This window comes from Geotrypetes seraphini, chromosome 3, assembly GCF_902459505.1.
Source record: "Geotrypetes seraphini chromosome 3, aGeoSer1.1, whole genome shotgun sequence".
Classification (NCBI taxonomy): domain Eukaryota; kingdom Metazoa; phylum Chordata; class Amphibia; order Gymnophiona; family Dermophiidae; genus Geotrypetes; species Geotrypetes seraphini.
In genome coordinates, this window is record NC_047086.1 from 367,287,908 (window position 1) to 367,310,393 (window position 22,486).

The following is a 22,486-nucleotide window of genomic DNA, read 5'->3' on the forward strand; positions in this document are numbered from 1 at the left end:
TTTCTTAAAATTTGCTTTTTTTTTTTTTTTTTTTTTGCTTAATGGAACACATTTCTTGGTATTATAGCTGTAACTTTTATGTTTTCACACTCAGCAATGATACATTGATGAAAAGACATCTTATGCAGAAAATCTAGCAGTATTTTATTAATCGAACCTTCAATATCTATACTTTGTTGTGAAAATGAACAGAAATTTAACCTTCTTTGCTAATAGCTAAACATCTACCAAGGGCTACTCAAGCATTCAATGTCATCTTAGAGATAGTGAGGATAAAGCCTGCAATGCTGTTCAACTCCTTGAAACAAGGCCTCGTGTCTGTGGTGAACAGAATCACAGGCTTTATCCTGTCTCAAGAGGACACTCAATGCTTAAGTGTTTGGAATGCCATTGGTAGATGACTACGTGTTTAACTATTACCTCCCCACTCTTTATGACTCTGCGTTAAGGGTTTTTGTTGTCAGCCGCCGCGGTGAAAGCTCCGATGTTCATAGAATTCCTATGAGTGTTGGAGCTTTTACCGCCTCGGCTGATGATAAAAACACTCTAACGCGGCTTCATAACGGGAGGGGGGGGTTAGTGAAGAATGTTACATTTCTTTTTTTAAAAAATTATTATTATTTATTTATATTTTCAAACACTAAACAACCAAGCATTTAATATCTTGTACAGAAAGTTAGATTAAGATAGAATGAAATCAAATCCAAGTCTGAAACTAAACTAAACTAAACCTTGGGTTTGTATACCGCATCATCTCTACATTCGCAAAGCTCGACACGGTTAACAAGGGTTAGGGTAGAAAGGAACTCCAGTGAAAGGAAAAGACAAAATGAAGAGAAAATTTAGGACAGAGTAAGCAGAGAGAGGAAGAGTTACATTTGAAATAAGAAATTAAACATGATAAAGAAATTAAGGCATTTCTTAATCTATCTCAAGTCCTCAACAAGCATCAAGATACAAGATTAAGGGCTCCTTTTACTAAGCTGTGTTAGGGCATTAATGCCAGCATTAAGCTGGCATTAGTTCTAGCTGCGTAGCGTGCAGTAATATCCTGCGTGCGCTAAAAATGCTAGTGCACCTTAGTAAAAGGAGCCCTAAATCAGAGTGATTAAAGGACAAAAGAGAATCCCTCTTTCTTGGAATTCCTCAAACCCTAATACCACCAGATCCCCCCACAAATTAAAACTATCCTTCCCCTCGCTAAAAGGCATTTCCCACACAGGAAAGCTAGGGACCTCCCTCCACTTCAAAATCACTGAGTTCTGGAACAACCTTACCTCCCCTCTTCGGAACTTGAGCTCTCTCCAAGTTTTCCGCAAACATCTGAAAACCTGGCTTTCCTTAAAAAATGTAAGTCTCCCTCCAACTTAGAAATCAAGGAAACTCTTATATCTTGGCATCCCAAGTCCTCTAAATTTTCTTCACACTTCTACCTCTAACCCTCTGTTGTAGTTCCTTCCTATTTCTCCTACTGTAAACCGCGTCGAGCTCTACTAACGTGGAGATGATGCGGTATACAAACCTAAGGATTAGATTAGATTAGAATATTAAAAATAAATAGGAAGGTGGTAGTCTGCAGCTGGTTAAGAGTCATTTCTATTCTTTAGAAGCTGTTGCATTATCTTCTTTTCCAAGACGTTTAAGAGATATGAAACTAGACAACTGAGTTGGTTCCAGAAAAACATATTTTACTGATTGATATCTTATTATGCACTTGCACGGAAACCTAAGAAAGAAGATTCCACCAATTGAGGTTACTGCTGGTCTTTTTTTGTAATAAGCAAAAACATTTATTGGGTATTTTTTTTAACACTAAAGTTTAAAATTTATGAAAAGGAAAGGTCAGGTTTTTTTTGTTTGTTCACTTCTTGTCATCAGACCAGGTGACGTCATAGTCTGTGTATACTTTTTTCTGTTTCTCTGCAGTCACAGAGTTATCAGCCTTGCCATAAAGACATTTTTGATAGATGGTATATCAAAAATAAAATAAATTTGACCCTTGAAACTTCCACGGGCGTCCTCGTTTGGTCTCAAGATTGACATTCTATTTTCTAATCCTTTGCTTTTGTATTACATACCGTATCTAAAAGTCCGCAGTCTCTTTCTTTATTCTCAGATGGGCAGGGATTTTGGTAAAGTAGGAGTTGGCTAGTAAATATGATATATGAAATATAATGAAACAAGGTGCTGGCTCTATTAATCAGTGCAGGAGAATAGCTGAATTATGTGGGAAACCCAGCCATCTGTTTTCCACCCTTCAATTTTCTTTTCTGCTTCTTTTCTGTTACTGCCAAAGGAACCAGAAAGGCAGGGTCACACCCAGTTTTACTTGATATTCACACTTAGAAAAATATTGCTACATACTTAATAGGTAAGCTAAAAAGATTGTAGATAGAAAATTAACAGGCTTACAGAGTTAACCCTCTAATATGTATGCATTTCTTAAATGAGAAATATTGTGTGAGTCACATAATATTAGGTGTTGACAGCTGTCCCCTTTTCACCTTGTTTTTCACACATTGATGTCAAGCAGTGGCTCAGAAAAATACGAGGGGCCACTGAAACATTCTCAGCCCAACCAAGAAGAGAATGATGTGGAGCCATGAAACTTACAAGTTATTCCACCCGTTTCTTGACACTTTTCATTTCAATGAGGCAAATGCATCTAGTAAATGGGCACAGGTATAGGGAAACCAAGCCATTGTGACATCACCGATGAGGATGTCTCTTAGGCATTGGTGGAATGAGGCTTTATGACATCACAATACGAGGGGCCACTGAAAAGTCCTTAGCCCAAGCAAGAAGAGAATGATATGGCGCCAAGAAACTTACAAGTTATTCCACACTTTTCTTGATACTTTTCATTACAATGACATGAAATGAAACAAAAAGTGTCATGAAAAGTGTGGAATAACTTGTAAGTTTCATGGCGCCACATCATTCTCTTCTTGCTTGGGCTAAGGACTTTTCAGCAGCCACTCGTAAATAAAATTTCAAAGCACCTATTGCCACCTAAACACATGGCACCAGAATCGCACCTCCGGAGGTACCTACTGGCACCTAATGCCAGTGTAGGAATGACTAACACCGGAAGTGGCATTAGGCACCGGTAGGCTCCTCCAAAGGTACAACATATCAAAGGTAAGTAGATATATATAAAAAGAAGAAATAAATATTAGTCCATAACTGAAGGACCAAGAATAATCAATAGAGGAATATAGCAAGTTGGTTAAGGATTAACTATAGGAACTGCCATAACATTTAGGGCTCCTTTTACAAAGGTGCGCTAGGGCCTTAACGCGTGCAATAGCATGCGTTAAATTCCGGAGCGCGCTAGCCACTACCACCTTTTTAGGAGGCAGTAGATTTTTGGCTACCACATGCTATAGCACGCGGTAATTTTGTGTTGCGCTAAAAACCCTAGCGCACCTTCGTAAACGGAGCCCTTAGTGAGCCTTCTCCATAATAATCTAATATAATAAAACGGTAAGCCACGCATGCGCACTTCCTATGCGTGCGCCGGTTTTCCATGAGCTGTAGTGACCCATAGGAAGTGCGCATGCGTGGCTTACGGTTCTGTTTTTCGGTCTGGCCTGCTCCCTACCGTATTGCATTTTTTAGTTGAAAGACGCAGCAGTGGCTCCTCTCACGATCCCCACCTGCGTCGGACTTCCGACGCAGGTGGGGATCATGAGAGGAGCCACCGCCGCGTCTTTCAACTAAAAAAAAAAATACGGCAAGGCGAGCAGGCCAGACCAGACCGAAGCTCAAGACCGTGGGAAGGGAAGGGAAGGGAAGGGGGGGCCGACAAAGAAGAGGACTCCAGCCGCGAGGAGCCGAACGGAGCAGCCAGGTCGCAGCAGGCCAGAACGCAGGGGAGGGGCCGAACGGAGAAGACAAGATCGCGGTAAGAGAAGGGAAGGGGTGGAGGAAATGCTGCAACTGCTGCACAGGGACCTGGAGGGGAAGACAAATACCGCTGCTGCTGCACAGGGAAGTCGGGGGGGAGGGGGGAGGAAAATGCTGTTGCAGGGAAGTGGGGTGGAAATACTACTGCACAGGGAAATGGAGGGAAAGAATGACAGACAGACAGCAGGAGGGAGGGAGACAGACAGAAAGGAAGAAAGACACAGGGGCAGGGAGAGGGACAGAAAGACAGACAGAAAAAGGGAGCCAAGGAGAGAGAGAGAAAGACAGCGGGAGAGAGAGAGAGACAGAAAGAAAGAAAGACAGACAGACATATATTCTAGCACCTGTTAATGTAACGGGCTTAAAGACTAGTAATAATAATAATAATAAAAAGTGAATCCTAAAACTGTTTAGGGGCGAGGGAAAGAGAACATTATCCACCATAAAGTACAAAACAAAAGCAAGGAAATTTTGGAAAAATCAGTTGTCTCGGCCCAAACCAGGACTCAAGGTTTTAAGGCCAATAAGTCCCTTCTGCATAAAAGGAATCAGGATAAACCATTGAACAACACTCCCGTTAACAGATCCCTCACATATCCAAGGCATAATTCCAACATTATAATCTAATCAGTTTCCAACAAAAAAGGTTGCGTTAAATTTGTTAAAGTCACTAATTCCATGAAGTTCTCCAAAGGGTCATTTTCTACTGACCATCATCTGGATACTCACCCAGATCAAGGCTGGCAGTAATACCATAATTAAGAAGTAGATAATTAAGGATGTCACTTGTAGAGAAGAGTCCACTATCTGAAAGGCATCTCATAGCCAGTCTAAAATGACCTCAGATCTTCCCGCATCTAGCTTCAGCTAACTGGCAGATGGAATAAGATGACCTCAGGTTTATTCCACTCAAGCACTCCTTCTATTCCCTTAAACTGGGGAAGAGGCCACCAGGATGCTATCCTCCATGGGAGAAGCAAATTGCACTCCTTCTCAGGCAAGGAGCCCTCCCAAGCTCCCAGCTAGGTGGTTCTGGCTTGCGGAGGTGCATGTCACACACATCAGTTCAGTCAACATATATTCCATGCCCTGCCCCAACCTCTTGGGGCCACCTGCAGCCACCCTTCCCTCTTTAACTGGACAGACAGTGAGATTCTCAAAAGCTGGCTGGACAATATGGGGCATTGGAAGGGTGAGTCCAGGGTTTTCCCTTCTCTTTTCCATTGCAGAACCAGAAGAACTCTGATGATTGCGGAGCTCTGTCCAACACAACCACTTCTGGCGTCAGCAGGTTTGGGACACACTTCATCTGGTTTCTCCCTAGAGGCCTGTCTGATATGGGTGGCCCTAAAACATAGCCCTTCTAGTCACGGAAACACACAAGTCCCTTCACCATAACAAGGTGGTGTCCCTTCGGAGGGGTATCCCTAAAATGTTCAAATGAAATTCTAAATTAAAAACCTGGTCTTCCACTATTAATCATTGTGATCTAGGATTTATATTATAAATGTGTTCCTAACAAAAGGAATTTGGTTTTTGTCTTTGCTTAATTTTAAATGATGAGCACAAGTCCATTGATCTACCACTTGCCCATTCTTCTGTACAATATTAGATTCCCAACAGAGGTAGCAATCTGGATATAAAATGTTATGTCGTCTGCATATATGAAAGAACAAACTCACGATTATGACAAAACTTGATCTAAGGATGATATCAAGATGTTAAACAATATGGGTGACCGGGGAGACCCCCTGCGGGACCGCACGATACACTTTCCATGCCTCAGAAAGCATTTCATTCATTTTAACTTTATAAAATCTTAGGGAGAGAAAGTCCAAAAGTCATCTACAGCAGTGGTTCCCAACCCTGTCCTGGAGGAACACCAGGCCAATTGGGTTTTCAGGCTAGCCCTAATGAATATGCATGAAGCAAATTTGCATGCCTATCACTTCCATCATATGCAAATCTCTCTCATGCATATTCATTAGGGCTAGCCTGAAAACCCGATTGGCCTGGTGTTCCTCCAGGACAGGGTTGGGAATCACTGATCTACAGTACTCACTTTTTCTCCTATTCCAATGCTTTGTAGAGCTTCCCTGGGCAAATCACTTGGTCCCCTCCATTGTCCCAGGTACATTAGATAGATCGAGAGCCCACCGGGACAGACAGGGAAAAAAATGCTTCAGTACCTGAATAAATTCATGTAAACCATGCTGAGCTCCCCTGAGAGAACGGTTTAGAAAACTGAATAAATAAATAGGACCAACTAAATCAAAAGCGCTAGAAGGATCAAGCTTTAATAATACGTAGGACCTGTTTGCACTTGCTTATTTATAGTAAGTTCTAATTTCAGATATGAGTACCCATAGCTGTTTCTGTGCTATATGTACTGTGAAATCCTGAATGCAGTATACCAAATCTCTCCAGATAATCTGTTAACGGTGCAACTGCAATACTTTCCACAGCTTTTGCAATCAGGCAACAGGAGTACAGCATAATTTGACACTTCCTGGTGTTTGTGGTGAAATGATTCATTGGGCAGTGAAAGAAAGGGCTGTGACAGGGTGGTGTTGCAGGCAGGCTGTCAGTTTTGAATGCTAATGCCGGGCTGGACTAAGTTCTCAAACCATCCCAGGTCCTTTGTGTCATTACCACCTCAGTCCCGTGTCACCTGCCAGCTGGCTCTTTGCCTGGACCCACCCCTCTACCTGCACACAAACACACATCTTTATCTCTTGATCGCCACCTCCACCTCCACCCCCCCACCCCTACCCACACTCATGCAAGCATATAACCCTGGTCTGTCTGGTTCTTACATAGCCCAAGTTTGGATTTTGAACTTCAGAGAGAAAGAGAGGAGCAAAAATTATTGTGTAGACAGCACAACACTATCTCTTTCTGAAAAATTGTCTGCCAAACTCAAAGGAAAAATGTATGTATATATATGGTATATACCATTTTTTATATTTAAAATGCAATGGGCTTGTTTTACTAAATGGCACTAGAGGCATTGGAGTATTTACCTCATCAGCCTGCGCTAAAAACCTCTAGTGTTGTTTAGTAAAACCCAGCAAATATTTTTAATATTCATTTATTAGCATGTCAAGCAAAATAACATTGTATATACACAAAGAACTCACCCCCCCCCCCCCAATGCTAATAAAGGGGATGAGGTTTGATATACCGCTTTTTCTGTGTGGTTACAATCCAAAGCGGTCTACATATTTTAGACAGGCACATATTTTGTACCTGAGGCAATGAAGTGTTAAGTGCCTTGCCCAGAGTCACAAGGAGCTGCAGTAGGATACAAATTCACAACTTCAGGGTGCTGAGGTGAATCAGCATAATCCAGTTGTCACAATTCTAATGACTCAGCATAATCCAATTGTCACAATTCTAATGAATCAGCATAATCCAGTTGTCACAATTCTAATGACTCAGCATAATCCAGTTGTCACAATTCTAATGAATCAGCATAATCCAGTTGTCCATTTAACTTCAATTTAGACAAAAAAAAATACTGTAATAGTTTATTTGTCTGCTGGTGGCCACAAAGTTAATTTTCGCCTTCAGGGGGTAATTCATCAAGGGGTGCTAACATGGGCATCTTAGCATTTAGCATGCACTAATCGTTAGTACATGTTAATGCAGTTAGCGTGTACAAAACCAGTTAACCCCCCCTTAAGAAAACAGTGAGAAAATTAAGAATGGTACAGAACATGGCAGTTCGCTTGATATTTGGATTGAAGAAAAGCGACCATATTAGTCCCTACTACAGACTGTTGCACTGGTTGCCAATGGAGGCACGGATAATGTTTAAGTTTGCTTGTATCTGTTTCAAGCTGGCCTGCCTCCTACCTCATTTTGTGCTATACAGCCCCACACGGACAACCAGAAGCTGTAACCTATTTGCATACCCAAGGATCACTGGCTGTAAATATAAGTCCTTTTTGGATAAGTCTTTTATGTTCCAAGCAAGCAAACAGCAGTCTTGGTTTGGTAACTACATCAATGGAGCCAGACTGACTTACGGCGCCTTTTGGAAAGAAATTAAAACCGTACTGTTTGACAGATTTATCTCCTAAACAGAAACCACACCAACCACATCAAATTTGTATATTCCATCTGTCTATTTCTTGTGTAATATGTTGTGCTTTCAATATTTGCATTTTGTAATTCGCTGATAGTCCAGCTCTCTTCAGTGTGAACCGCCTAGAAGTCAACCGACTATGGCAGTATAGAAGAATAAAGTTATTATTATTATTAATGAATTCCCCCTTAAAGGCAAAAATTAACTTTGTGGCCACCCAGAGAAAGACAAGGAGACAAATTTTGTCCCTATCCTTGCCCTGTCTCCATGGACTTTATTCCTCTGTCCTCATCTGCACAAGCCTCAAACCCTTATTTTATATTTAAATCTCTTTATTAAAGTATAAAAAGAGACAATATTCTGTTCAACTGTTGTTTGTAAATCACAAATAGTTCCTTCCATTTCGACCTGGTTTTGGTACAAATTTCCCAAAGATTCATTTGCCTGTGTTTTCACATCGTCTGGGAAGATAACTGAATTGTCTTTCAAAAATGGTGTAGAGGAGAACTATCACAGTGTAGTAGATGAACAGGAAAATAAATTCGAACAGGAAAATAATGTTCAAAATACTCCTTGATGCCAGCAACGATGGATGAATCTATTGCAATAACAGTAAGATGCAAGAACAACCGGGCATGCTTGTTTCTCTATTTATTTATCTCCCAACCTTATCCATGGCGACTTCCATATTAACATACAAAATAAGACATAACATTTATCGTACAAATCATATGAGAACCACACTATAAAACAAAATACACACTTACATATAAAAATTAAATTGCATATGACATACACGTCGCATCAATGACAAATATCATTTAAGGCCCAAAAAAACTAGCCAAACCCTAAAATGCATCATAATATAAAAATGCATATAGCATACAGGAAGCCTCAATGACAAACATCATTATGCTAAATAGAACAGACTGGACCATCAAAAACCTCCATGACCAGCACTCAAAGGTCATCACTCCTTCTCCCTCAGCCAAACTCAGACTCAGACATGTGATGGAAGGATGTTGCGATGTTAGGAATTTGATCAGTAGACAAGACTCTTGTTGCCACATCAAAGACACACAAGACACATATGATTTTCATTTAAATCCAAAAGCAGTTTCTGCTGGGGTGTTTTTTTGTTTTGTTTTTTAAATCATTGAATTCAGGTGCCAGTTGTCTAAAATGTGTTAAAATTTTTGCATATTGATACTAGCATTTTATAGATGCTGTTTAAGGCCGATCTCAAGTTTTTAGAGAATGACACGGGGGACACAGTTTATCCCCATGGCCATGGGCTCTGTCCCCGTCCTACAGTCAACAGCGGGTACCCACCCCCATGTCATTCTCTATGGCTTTCTATGGCTACCAGTAGACAAATAAACCATTTTTGTCTCCTATTAGTGGATCTAAGCAACCTTGACCAGCTACCACCAGATCAGACTGAAGGAGGGATTGGGCCTTGATATGCTTTTTTTTTTTTCCCTGTGATTTACACAAACAAAATGGTTTACGTATTTTAGAGAGGTACTTATTTTGTACCTGGGGCAATGAAGTGTTAAGTGACTTATCCAGAATTTTACTGTCTGAGGTACCTCACACAAATTACCCCAAATATTTGGCAAAAGGAATGGGTTTTGAATGTCAGAGATGAGCATAATGTTCCCCTCAAGCACTCCTTCAAACTCCAGGTTGACATAACTGGCTATTTGTTAGCTAGCTAGCTTCACTGGCTCCCAGTTTGCTTTAGGATCCAGTTTAAATGCGCATGCATAATCTTCAAGCTTCTCTATGGAATATTTGATCCTTTTGTCCCCTTATGTTGGAATACCCTTAGACTTTGCCATTTGAGAAACACACAAAGAAAGATATGTTAGCCTTCCCATCCTTTAAGGCAGAGGTAGGGAACTCCGGTCCTCGAGAGCCATATTCCAGTCGGGTTTTCAGGATTTCCCCAATGAATATGCATTGAAAGCAGTGCAAGCAAATAGATCTCATGCATATTCATTGGAGAAATCCTGAAAACCCGACTGGAATACGGCTCTCGAGGACCGGAGTTCCCTACCCCTGCTTTAAGGGAATTAAATCTGCTGGGAAGCTCAGTCGATCTTTTGTTTTCAAGTTTGTAGAGATCTGAAATGAACTTCCTGACTCCATTAGGCTTTTAGGCCAGCTGCAATTATTTCATAAATTCCTGAAAACTTTGTTGTTCTCGCAATTTTTAAATGGTTTCACTACAGCCTCAACAAAATGATAATATTATAGTTATTTTTCTTTTGCTTTTCTTATGTACTTTAGTTTTTAATTAGTTCTTCCTTCTCTTATGTTTTCTGCTATGTACTCGAGTCTTAATTATATGTGAACCGAGTTGAGCTCCACTGGGAGATGATCCGGTATATAAACCAAAGATTAGATTAGATTATCTTGCACTGAATATTAGCGCTCAGCCGGCTAAGAGCTATTTAACCAGCCAGGAGCCATTCCTGGCCAATTAAATAGTGCTGACTATTAGGCAGAATGTGTTCAAGGGAATGTTCCAGATTATTTATTTACCCTGGCTTTCTCTCTTGCTATTACGTAGTTCATGCACTCTTGGCTCCAGGGTCAAATTTTTGCAACGCTGGAAAGGAATTTCCTATCTGAATGTACATTGTGTTGATTGCTTTCAGACTTGTAGGCAGTATATAAGAAATTATATTAAAACAACTTTCCTTTTAATGTTCAAGGTATATATTCTCATACTTTGTCGACAATACTTGGGAGAGAAGGGGGGGAGGTGCCATTATCAACGTGGGCTACCATAAAGATGAGTCATTTTACTGTTAACCCAGGTTATTAGTAGCTAGAGCTCACTGCATAAAATTTAGTCTGTGCTTAAACAGCATGAGTTAATGGTAAATTAACCCGCCCGTGTTGATAAATTCCCCCCTCAATCACTTGTGGATGCAAAATAGACTGGTTCAACGCAAAAACCGCTTGGAGATAGTCCTTCTTTCCAGAGGTGTATAGTATTGATGAAATACTGTTTCAGGTTGTCAAGGGTGGTAGATGCATGGAGAACTCATTGGCTATAATCCTTAAGTAGTTTCCATTCCCCTATTTATCAGAATGATGGAAAGATATGTCACAGAACCCCTCAAGGGGGGAAAGTGTGGTGCGGTGGTTAGCACGACAGCCTCAGCGGTTGTGGGTTCAAGCCCTCGCTGCTCCTTGTGACCCTGGGCAAGTCACTTAATCCCCCGTTGCCCCAGATAGACAGAGTGTGAGCTTGCCTGGACAGACAGGGAAAAATGCTTGAATACCTGAACAAATTCATATAAATTGTGCTGAGCTCCTCTCGGAGCATGGTTTAGAAAATTGAACAGTCTGGCAGTAGAGGTGGCGGAGGCAAAGACTGTGTCTGAATTCAAGAAAGTATGGGACAGGCACATGCAATCTCTTAGGGAGAATAGGAGATAGTGGATGCTGAGGATGGGCAGACTGGAGGGCCATTTAGCCATCATGTTTCAATGTAGATTCTATCTGCTTGTGATACTTCAACACTTTCCAGTTCTTTTGGGTTAATGATTTCCCAAGCGCTGGGTAATCCCTGGACTGCGCTTTTCAGTGAATATACAGGGATGTTTCCCTCCACTGTGGTGTCCTCTCCTACACAGCCCTTCTTCTGATTGGGATTCCCCCGATACCTTTTCTCCTTTAGTGAAGTGCTCTTTTTCACTCCTCTTGCGCTTGTAGTTCAAGCTCCTCAGGCCACTCTTTGTTTTACCAGCAAGGCAATGGGGTGGGTAAAATCCTGACTTCTCACACACAATTCAAAAGAACATAAACTTAAAAACTCAGGGAAGACTTTTCACAAATCATAAGAGAAAGACTTAAGGACTGAACACCCAATCCCCCCCCCCAAAAAAAAAAAAAAACCAACAACCATAACATTGCCTCTGTACAGAAATCCAACGTACAACTTGCACTGCCACCTAGGGATTTTTGATTTATAAAGAATTTGACAGAACCATTGCAGCCATCCCAGCTGGGGGAGGTTAGAGCAAAACGGATTATATCCGTTCACACCATTTGCTCTGGAAAGTCAATCCATGTGTCTCACACCCATTCTCTGGGCAAGTACAGTCCTTCAGGGGTATGGTTTCTTGGATGTTACTATTAAGATCATAGCTTCCCTCCTCCCCAAGTCACTGATTGCTTGGGGCCAGAAAACTGTATGTTTAATTTAGGATAGAGAAAAAGGACTATCCTTAATAAAGCAATGTACTCGCACCTATATGGATTTCAGCTACCCCCATAACTAATCTTTCTCTTGTCCCTGCTGCCCATAAGCAGCAAGCTGTGAATGGCTCATGGGATTGCCATCGATGTGATGGTTTCAATTGGCAGCTCCTAAATGGGGTGAGGTTGCCAGTGCAACCTCTGGCCATCCTAAGGCAATAAAGGGTTAGGTGGTTGCTCCAAGGCCACAAGGAGCCGCTGTGGAATTTGAGCCTGGATTCTCTGGTTCCCGGTCCACTGCCCTAACCATCAGGCTACTTCTCTGCCCCATGTTCTGAGCTCCCCTGGGAGAATGGTACACATCTCACCATAACCCCCTGATAGTGTATGGTGAGCTCTTCAAAACCCACCCAAAACCTACTGAACCCAACTGTACACCACCCCAATAGCCCTTATGTCTGCAGGTGTCACCTACTATATATGAAGGAACAGTGGGATTTGGGTGGGTTTTGGTGGGCTCACACTTCCCACCACAAGTATAGTAGTTAAAATGGAATATGGACCTGTGTACCCCATTCTCTGGAGTCTATTACACTGACCACCAGACTACTCCAGAGATCCACTTGCTGCTCTAAAGAGGACTAGCCAAACCATCTGAAGCGGTCATGCAAGAAATTATGAACTGTTTCATTCACATCTTTTGGGGGTGGGAAGGGGTCAGTGACCACTGGGGGAGTGTATGGGTGGGTCATTCATTCATCCCTCCGATGGTCATCAGGTCAGTTTGGGCACCTTGTTGGCACTTATTCGTTACTGAAACTTAGGTCTAGCAGCAAACGTCCAAATTGTGTCCTGAATGCTTTTTTAAAATGTTCAATTCTTGCTGAAAAAAAGTCCAACTCTTAAGCCTACCCTAGCCTCGTCCAAAACACACCTCCAACACATCCCCTTGAAAGCCATCTAAAAAATGTGTTTTGAAAATGCCACTTTAAGCCTTTTTTTGGACATTTTCTCTTTGGAAAATAAGCCTTGCAGTCAAGTCTTCCAGTCTCTTCTCATACATCTTTTGGCACAAACCCTGTACTATTTTTGTCGCCTTCTGTGAAGGCTGCTGGCTATGTATCAAGTGTTTTATTGAAGTAAATGTACCAGATATTACGAGGCCAATTACTTGATGAGTACTTTCCTTGGAGAACTTCATTGTATCAGATTTAAGTCTCTCAGAAAAGTTTGGACAAATTCCATAAACTGTGCTGAATGGAATTTTGGTCTGACCCAGTATAGAACGTCTTACGTTTCTATGTTCGCATGGTTTAATCGGTGTAAATTTGCTTTATGTAGGGTTATCCACTTACACTGGTCAACAGCTCGAATTAATTCAGAATATGGCAGTGAAACTCATTCTGGTGCCAAGAAATCAGATTATATGGGAATTATACCTTTGCTAAATGAACAACACTGGCTCCAAATTCATTAAAGGATTAAATTCTAAATCCTAATTGTAGCCTTCAGTACTCTGTGTTCACACATCCTTTATTTAACAATATTGCTTTCTCTCGCTATTCTCCATTGCGCACACTTCAGTCTTCCCAGAGTAACTTGCTTGTCCCTTCAATGACTATACATAGACTGGAATCGGTGCATCAAAGGATTTTCAACTGCGTCGTTTCTTCGTTGTGGAATTCACTTTCTGAAGAGCAATAAAAGAAGATATGTTTTAAAGTGAGGCTCAATCATGTAAACCTAATCACTCCTATCTAGATAATATTGCTGCTCTGCCCTCCATCCACCCTCCACTATACTCATACTGATATTGGTGGAGTAGTTAGATGTGTTTTTGACCCTCCATTATCCATATTCTGTAAACAGCTTATGAGGTTAGGCGATGGTAGGTGCCTTACCGGTGCCTAACGTAATTGGTTTACTTGGTTTAATCGGCGCACTAATTGGCTGCACCAATTGAAATACAATTTAAGAACAATGGAATCACCTAAGGGTACCTCCTAAAAGGCCGCCATTATCCCGTCTACAGAAGCGCCTTATAATGTTTAACGCCGCTGCAGGTGCGGTCAACGCTGGTAGTGGCATTAGGTGTTATCAGGCGCCTCCACAGACACGATTCTCATGAAAGGTAGGCACCGGAAAGGTAGGCGTTTAAAACTAAGGCCTACATTTCCGGCGCCTACCATTTATGTAGCTGCAATTCTGCAAATGGCATCGTTGTGTGACTGACATGCGATTGGTGGCCACTGATAACGACACCATTTACAGAACCTGGGCCTCAGTGGGAGATGGTCAACATCAATCTGTTTGAAAATTGACAGCAATATTTTTAGGATGTTAATTGCAAACACTCAGTTCTCCTGATTGGCCGTGAATATGGAGAGCCATTAGAAAATGGCTAATGCAACCTGAGCTTCTCTAGCATTTTAAGGTACAGGCAGAGGCATAGTAAGGGGGGAGGTGATCTGCCCTGGGTGCCGTCTTGCTAGGAGCACTGGCAACCCTCCTCCTTTCTGCTTCCTGCTCTGCCACCTACCGCGCGCGCGCATGCACGCACATGTCCCTCGCCTTCCCCCGTACCATTTTTTCTTCTCCAGCGCGGGAACATTGTTGCTCACGTCAGCATCGGCACTCCCTGTGATGTCACTTCCGGGTCCTGCGCCTAGGAAGTGACGTCAAAGGGCGAACCGACACCAACACAGGCATGCTGCTTGCGTCGGAGAAGTTAAAAAAGGTTCGGAGAACGAGATGGCGAGTGTGGCAGGGGGGTGGGGGAAGGTTGCCACCGCCCCGGGCGCCTCTCATCATTGCTACGCCTCTGGGTATGGGGACAGGCATGTCACAATCACAAATCAAAAACTTCTGCAAAACTTGTAGGTCTACCACATGCGAACCCAAAATTCTGTTCAACAAAGCAACAGAAAGCAGGTAACTCCTCAATAACTATATACTTTGGTCTTTTTCTGACAGATATTTGGAGGTTGGGTATGGATCCTCGTAGCTGCTACCCATGTCCACATACCAGAGAACCAAGGATGGGTTATGTATGTGGCAGTGAGCTCATTTGTCTTCTCCTTGATATTACTGATGGTGTACCTCTTTGGATTTCATAAAAATAACTGTGCCACCTGGAGGATAGTGGTAAGGCTGCAATTATACAAGTTATTGTCATTATTGATTTCATTAACTATGAGTATCATATAATTTAAAGCTCTAAGTTGTTGAATAGGTAATCAGTTTCTGAACTTGATTATGTAGGTTCTAGCAGTGTGTGGTAAGGGGGGTTGGGGAGAGGGGCGAACTGCCCTGGGCGCCATCTTGGTGGAGGTGCTGGCACCTCTCCCATGCCACACTCACGTCCTCCCATCCCCCCACCCTGTACCTCTTTAAATCTTCGCCATCATAAGCAACTTCTTAGGCCTGCTGCTCGCGCTGGCCTGACTCCCCTCTGGAATCACTCCGGGTCACGGGGCCAGGAAGTGATGTCAGAGGGAAAGCCATTGCCGGCATGAGCAGCAGTACGGAGAATCTGCTTAGGCTTGCAAAGATTTCACAAGGTACGGGGGGAGAGGGTGGGTGTGCTGAATGGGGGGGGGGGGGCGGGGGCAGAGAGGAGGACGGGGGAGCGTCACCGCCCCAGGCACCTCCTACCCTCAATATGCCTTTGGGTTCTGGTACCACTGACCAGGCAATATTTGTCTGAAAACTGGGCCTCCAGTTAAGATTCTTGGCTATCTCTTTCATTTTATGTATTCAAATCTCTTCTTACTAATTGCTCAGCCAAACTTAGACTGAAAAAATTGCCAAATTATGCAGTCTATGGCATGGATTGCAGTTATTCAAAACTTTTGATTTTTAGAACCAATATTTTTTTTGTTTCAGTGTTTATTCCCATTTTTAAAGCAACCATTGCATGAGTTCAATGTGTAAAAAGGCATCTGCAAGCAATCACCATATGAGGGATCAAGAGTCATGTTGTTGGTATCCCACCTTTCTAACGGTACAACTCAAAGCATATATTATAATTTCTCTATCCCTTGTGGGCTCATAGTCTAAATTTTTGGACCTGGGACAAAGGAGAGTCTAAATTGCTTATCTGGATAGTGCCACCGAATTTGAACATTAAATATGAGCGTTCCTATCATTGCGCTTGTGTTTAATTAGGTTTATTAGGTTTTTTTTTTTTTATATACCGCCTATCAAGGTTATCTAAGCGGTTTTACAATCAGGTACTCAAGCATTTTCCCTATCTGTCCCGGTGGGCTCACAATCTATCTAACGTACCTGGGGCTATGGAGGATTAAACATTAAATACGAACACAATGAAAGACAGGTCTGAAAGTCTTCCGCAACCCCTGAAGCAGCTGTTGGCGAAACTGGGATTCCCTGTTGGGTTGCATGGAAGGCTTTGGAAGCAGGGTTCGTCCTTATAATATAATGGACATGTCAGCCTTAGTAAAAGAGGGGATTTGATAAACTGCCAGAGCGATTTACGTACATGTTATACACCGGCACTTTCCCTGTCTCTAGTGGGTCACAGTCTAAGTTTTGCACCTGGAGCAGAAGAGAGTTAAGTCACTTAACCCACTGCACTAACCATTAGGCTCTTCCTCCTAAATGCTGCATGGCTATTTGGTACACAATAAGACCTGCAACACTAGCACACACTAGTGTCCGTTAGGGCGCACTAAGCTTTAGTACAAGAGCTCCTCAATTTGTACCTGAGGCAGTGGAAGGCTAAATGACTTGCCCGAAGTTACAAGGAGTCGGTAGCAATGAGATCTGAACCCTGATTCTCAGAAAGCTGCTCTAACTCTTTAGCTGCTTTGTAATCACAGGGTAGAAACACAAAAAATAAAATGAGTCACAACTCACTGGCAGCACAATTCTAAAACTGGGGCCCACTTAAATGTACAGAATACCAGCAGAACTGTAAGGGGTGTGTGTGGTGTGTGTGTGTGTGTGGTGTGTGTGTGTGTGTGTGTGTGTGTGTGTGTGTGTGGTGTCTGTGTGGTGTGTGTGTGTGTGTGTGTGGTGTCTGTGTGGTGTGTGTGTGTGTGTGTGTGTACGGAGTGTGTGGTGGGTGTGTATGGTGTGTGTGGTGTGTGTGTGTATGGTGTGTGTGTGCATTGTGTGTATGTGGTGTGTGTATGGTGTGTGTGTGTGGTGTGTATGTGTGTGTGTAGTGTATGAGTGTGTGGTGTGTGAGTGGGGTGTGTGTGGTGTGTGGTATGTGTGTGATGTGTATGTGTGTGGTGTGTGTGTGATGTGTATGTGTGTGGTGTGTGTGTAGTGTATGAGTGTGTGGTGTGTGTGTGGTGTGTGTGTGTGTGGTGTGTGTGATGTGTATGTGTGTGGTGTGTGTGTGTGATGTGTATGTGTATGGTGTGTGTGTAGTGTATGAGTGTGTGGTGTGTGTGTGATGTGTATGTGTGTGGTGTGTGTGTGTGGTCTATGCGTGTATGGTGTGTGATGTGTATGTGTGTGGTGTGTGTGTGGTGTGTGTGTGTGTGTGGTGTGTATGGGGTGTGTGTGGTGTGTGTGTGATGTGTATGTGTGTGGTGTGTGTGTAGTGTATGAGTGTGCAGTGTGTGTGTGGTGTGTGCGTGTGTGTGATGTGTATGTGTGTGGTGTGTGTGTGGTGTGTGTGTGTGATGTGTATGTGTGTGGTGTGTATGTGTGTGGTGTGTGTGGTGTGACATAGTAACATAGTAGATGACGGCAGATAAAGACCCAAATGGTCCATCCAGTCTGCCCAACCTGATTCAATTTAAAATTTTTTTTTTTTTCTTCTTAGCTATTTCTGGGCGAGAATCCAAAGCTTTACCCGGTACTGTGCTTGGGTTCCAACTGCCGAAATCTCTGTTAAGACTTACTCCAGCCCATCTACACCCTCCCAGCCATTGAAGCCCTCCCCTGCCCATCCTCCTCCAAACGGCCATACACAGACGCAGACCGTACAAGTCTGCCCAGTAACTGGCCTAGTTCAATCTTTAATATTATTTTCTGATTCTAAATCTTCTGTGTTCATCCCACGCTTCTTTGAACTCAGTCACAGTTTTACTCTCCACCACCTCTCTCGGGAGCGCATTCCAGGCATCCACCACCCTCTCCGTAAAGTAGAATTTCCTAACATTGCCCCTGAATCTACCACCCCTCAACCTCAAATTATGTCCCCTGGTTTTTACCATTTCCTTTCTCTGGAAAAGATTTTGTTCTACGTTAATACCCTTTAAGTATTTGAACGTCTGAATCATATCTCCCCTGTCTCTCCTTTCTTCTAGGGTATACATATTCAGGGCTTCCAGTCTCTCCTCATTCGTCTTCTGGCGCAAGCCTCCTATCATTTTCGTCGCCCTCCTCTGGACCGCCTCAAGTCTTCTTACGTGTTTCGCCAGATACGGTCTCCAAAACTGAACACAATACTCCAAGTGGGGCCTCACCAATGACCTGTACAGGGGCATCAACACCTTCTTCCTTCTACTGACTACGCCTCTCTTTATACAGCCCAGAATCCTTCTGGCAGCAGCCACTGCCTTGTCACACTGTTTTTTCGCCTTTAGATCTTCGGACACTATCACCCCAAGGTCCCTCTCCCCGTCCGTGCATATCAGCTTCTCTCCTCCCAGCATATACGGTTCCTTCCTATTATTAATCCCCAAATGCATTACTCTGCATTTCTTTGCATTGAATTTTAGTTGCCAGGCATTAGACCATTCCTCTAACTTTTGCAGATCCTTTTTCATATTCTCCACTCCCTCTTCGGTGTCTACTCTGTTACAAATCTTGGTATCATCTGCAAAAAGGCACACTTTTCCTTCTAACCCTTCAGCACCGAACCCTGAGGGACTCCACTAGTCACCTTTCCTTCCTTCGAGCGACTTCCATTAACCACCACCCTCTGGCATCTGTCCGACAGCCAGTTTCTGACCCAGTTCACCACTTTGGGTCCTAACTTCAGCCCTTCAAGTTTGTTCAACAGCCTCCTATGAGGAACTGTATCAAAGGCTTTGCTGAAATCCAAGTAAATTACATCTAGCATATGTCCTCGATCCAGCTCTCTGGTCACCCAATCAAAAAATTCAATCAGGTTCGTTTGGCACGATTTACCTTTTGTAAAGCCATGTTGCCTCGGATCCTGTAACCCATTAGATTCAAGGAAATACACTATCCTTTCTTTCAGCAACACTTCCATTATTTTTCCAACAACTGAAGTGAGGCTCACCGGCCTGTAGTTTCCTGCTTCATCCCTGTGACCACTTTTATGAATAGGGACCACATCCGCTCTCCTCCAATCCCCAGGAATCACTCCCGTCTCCAGAGATTTGTTGAACAAGTCTTTAATAGGACTCGCCAGAACCTCTCTGAGCTCCCTTAGTATCCTGGGATGGATCCCGTCTGGTCCCATCGCTTTGTCCACCTTCAGTTTTTCAAGTTGCTCATAAACACCCTCCTCCGTGAACGGCGCAGAATCTACTCCATTTTCTCGTGTAACTTTGCCAGACAATCTCGGTCCTTCTCCAGGATTTTCTTCTGTGAACAGAAGTATTTGTTTAGCACATTTGCTTTCTCCTCATCACTCTCCACATATTTGTTCCCAGCATCTTTTAGCCTAGCAATTCCATTTTTTATCTTCCTCCTTTCACTAATATATCTGAAAAAATTTTTATCTCCCTTTTTTACATTTTTAGCCATTTGTTCTTCCGCCTGTGCCTTCGCCAAACGTATCTCTCTCTTGGCTTCTTTCAGTTTCACCCTGTAGTCCTTTCTGCTCTCCTCTTCTTGGGTTTTTTTTTATATTTCATGAACGCCAACTCTTTCGCCTTTATTTTCTCAGTGTGTGTGTAGTGTATGAGTGTGTGGTGTGTGTGTGATGTGTGTGTGTGGTGTATGCGTGTATGGTGTGTGTGGTGTGTGTGTGTGGTGTGTGTGTAGGGGGGGGGGTATTTGCATGGGCGGAGCATGGAAGGGAGAAGTGGCTTATTGGTTAGAGCTGCTGGCTCAGCACCCTGAAGTTGTGAGTTTGATCCCAGCCTGCTCCCTGTGACTCGGGGCAAGTCACCTAACATTCCATTGTGCCCAGTTAAGACTGTGAGCCTGGAAAAATGCTTACATCCTGATTACTGTTCAGTATATTGTGAATCTCTTCATGAAAAGGCAGTTAATAAATAAATAAATGAGAGAGACATACGCAGTGTTGCCACTTATAATACACTGTAAGTTACGCACACCCTTGCCACATATTGGCTTCCTCAGTTACATCAGATTTATGACTAGTGAATGTGTGGGCACCTTCCCCCCACAATAGTCAAAGCTATTTAAGCGGCCAGTAATGGCTCTTGGCTAGTTAAATAGCATGTTGGAGCCTAATTGTAGATATTCAGCGTGAGATAGCTAACTGCCTATGTCACAAGGCGTAGCTGATTAAGCGTGATATTCAATGCCTAGCCAGCTGTGTTTAGACGCTAAAATAGGCCACACAAATAACAGGCCTATCTTTAGCTGCTGAGCACTTCACCGGTTAGCACTGGATATCGGCATAACCGGTTAAGTTGCCGCGGTCAAAAATGAAACCGGATATTCAATGCGGTTCGCAGGAAATGGCCTTTCGTTGACTATTCAGGCCGAGCACCGATGTCAGGCAGACGGCACACTGCCTAGCGCTGGGTGAATATCGGTCCCCTTAGATTTTAGGTGCCTCAATACCAGATGGTGGTAGTATTCAATAAGAGAATCCCTGTGTCCAGATCAAATAGGGTGTCATTGTGCAGTATGGGGTAGAGGTCTGCATGGGAATGGGGATCGCGGGACTCGTGGGTCCTGTGGGAATCCCCCCTATCCCACGGGACTCCCACGGGGACCCCCCTCTGGCCCACCGGACTCCCACGGGGACCCCCCTCTAGCCAACGGTACTCCCACGAGGTTGGAAGGCTTTGGAAGCAGGGTTCGTCCTTATAATATAATGGACACGTCAGCCTTAGTAAAAGAGGGGGTTTATAAGTTAATTACCTGAACAGAAAACAAAAAAAGGGTTCCACCAAAGAGATTCCACAAGGAAAACAGCAGCGCAAACACAAAAGAAACTGTGGAATTGATGATCCTGTCAGAAGTAATTGCTGCTTTTTATGGGGACGGGCGGGGATGGAGGTAATTCCATGCGGGGATGGGTGGGGACGGAGAGGATCCTGACGGGGATGGGTGGGGACGGAGAGGATCCTGGCAGAGACGGGCGGGGATGGAGGTAATTCCATGCGGGGATGGGTGGGGACGGAGAGGATCCTGACGGGGATGGGTGGGGACGGAGAGGATCCTGGCAGAGACGGGCGGGGATGGAGGTAATTCCATGCGGGGATGGGTGGGGACGGAGAGGATCCTGACGGGGATGGGTGGGGACGGAGAGGATCCTGGCAGAGACGGGCGGGGATGGAGGTAATTCCATGCGGGGATGGGTGGGGACGGAGAGGATCCTGACGGGGATGGGTGGGGACGGAGAGGATCCTGGCAGAGACGGGCGGGGATGGAGGTAATTCCATGCGGGGATGGGTGGGGACAGAGAGGATCCTGACGGGGATGGGTGGGGACGGAGAGGATCCTGGCAGAGACGGGCGGGGATGGAGGTAATTCCATGCGGGGATGGGTGGGGACAGAGAGGATCCTGACGGGGATGGGTGGGGACGGAGAGGATCCTGGCAGAGACGGGCGGGGATGGAGGTAATTCCATGCGGGGATGGGTGGGGACGGAGAGGATCCTGACGGGGACGGGTGGGGACGGAGAGGATCTTGGCAGGGACGGAGAGGATCCTGGAGGGGACGGGCAGGGATGGGTGGGATTTCTGTCCCTGCGCAACTCTCTAGTATGGGGGGTGCTTAAAAGGAGGCACTCACTTAAAATTATTACCCACCAGTCTCAGAAGTGGCAAACTTTGGCCCCTCTTTCACTGATGCGTTTTTCCCCCCCAACTGTCTTTGCTTTGTAATTGTATTGCTGTTTGTTTCTTCCAGGATGTAATTTACCACGGGATCACTGCAATCTTTTATTTGAGTGCCGCTGTTCTTCAAGTCAATGCAACGATAATGTATGAAAAAGGCCACGTTGGCTGGAACCGTGTTACGTACCATCTAGATGCTGCCGCCTCAGTAAGTTCACTGCTTAAAGATTTAGGCCCTCTTTTTACTAAGGTGCGCTAATGCGTGCATGTTAGTCTATGGACGCATTAGCATTTACTGCGCGCTAATTCGATTAGCGCACCTTAGTAAAAGAGGGGG

At 43.9% G+C, this 22,486-nt stretch overlaps 1 protein-coding gene across 1 annotated transcript in view; it reads left to right on the forward strand.

Moving 5' to 3' along the window:
* The window catches only part of MALL (mal, T cell differentiation protein like), a 58,173-nt gene that overhangs the window by 28,384 nt on the left and 7,303 nt on the right, over positions 1-22,486 (forward strand). Inside the window, exons 2-3 of the mRNA XM_033939468.1 lie at positions 15,191-15,361; positions 22,223-22,357. Coding sequence (XP_033795359.1) covers positions 15,191-15,361; positions 22,223-22,357 — 306 coding nt within the window. The remainder of the gene's footprint in view (positions 1-15,190; positions 15,362-22,222; positions 22,358-22,486) is intronic.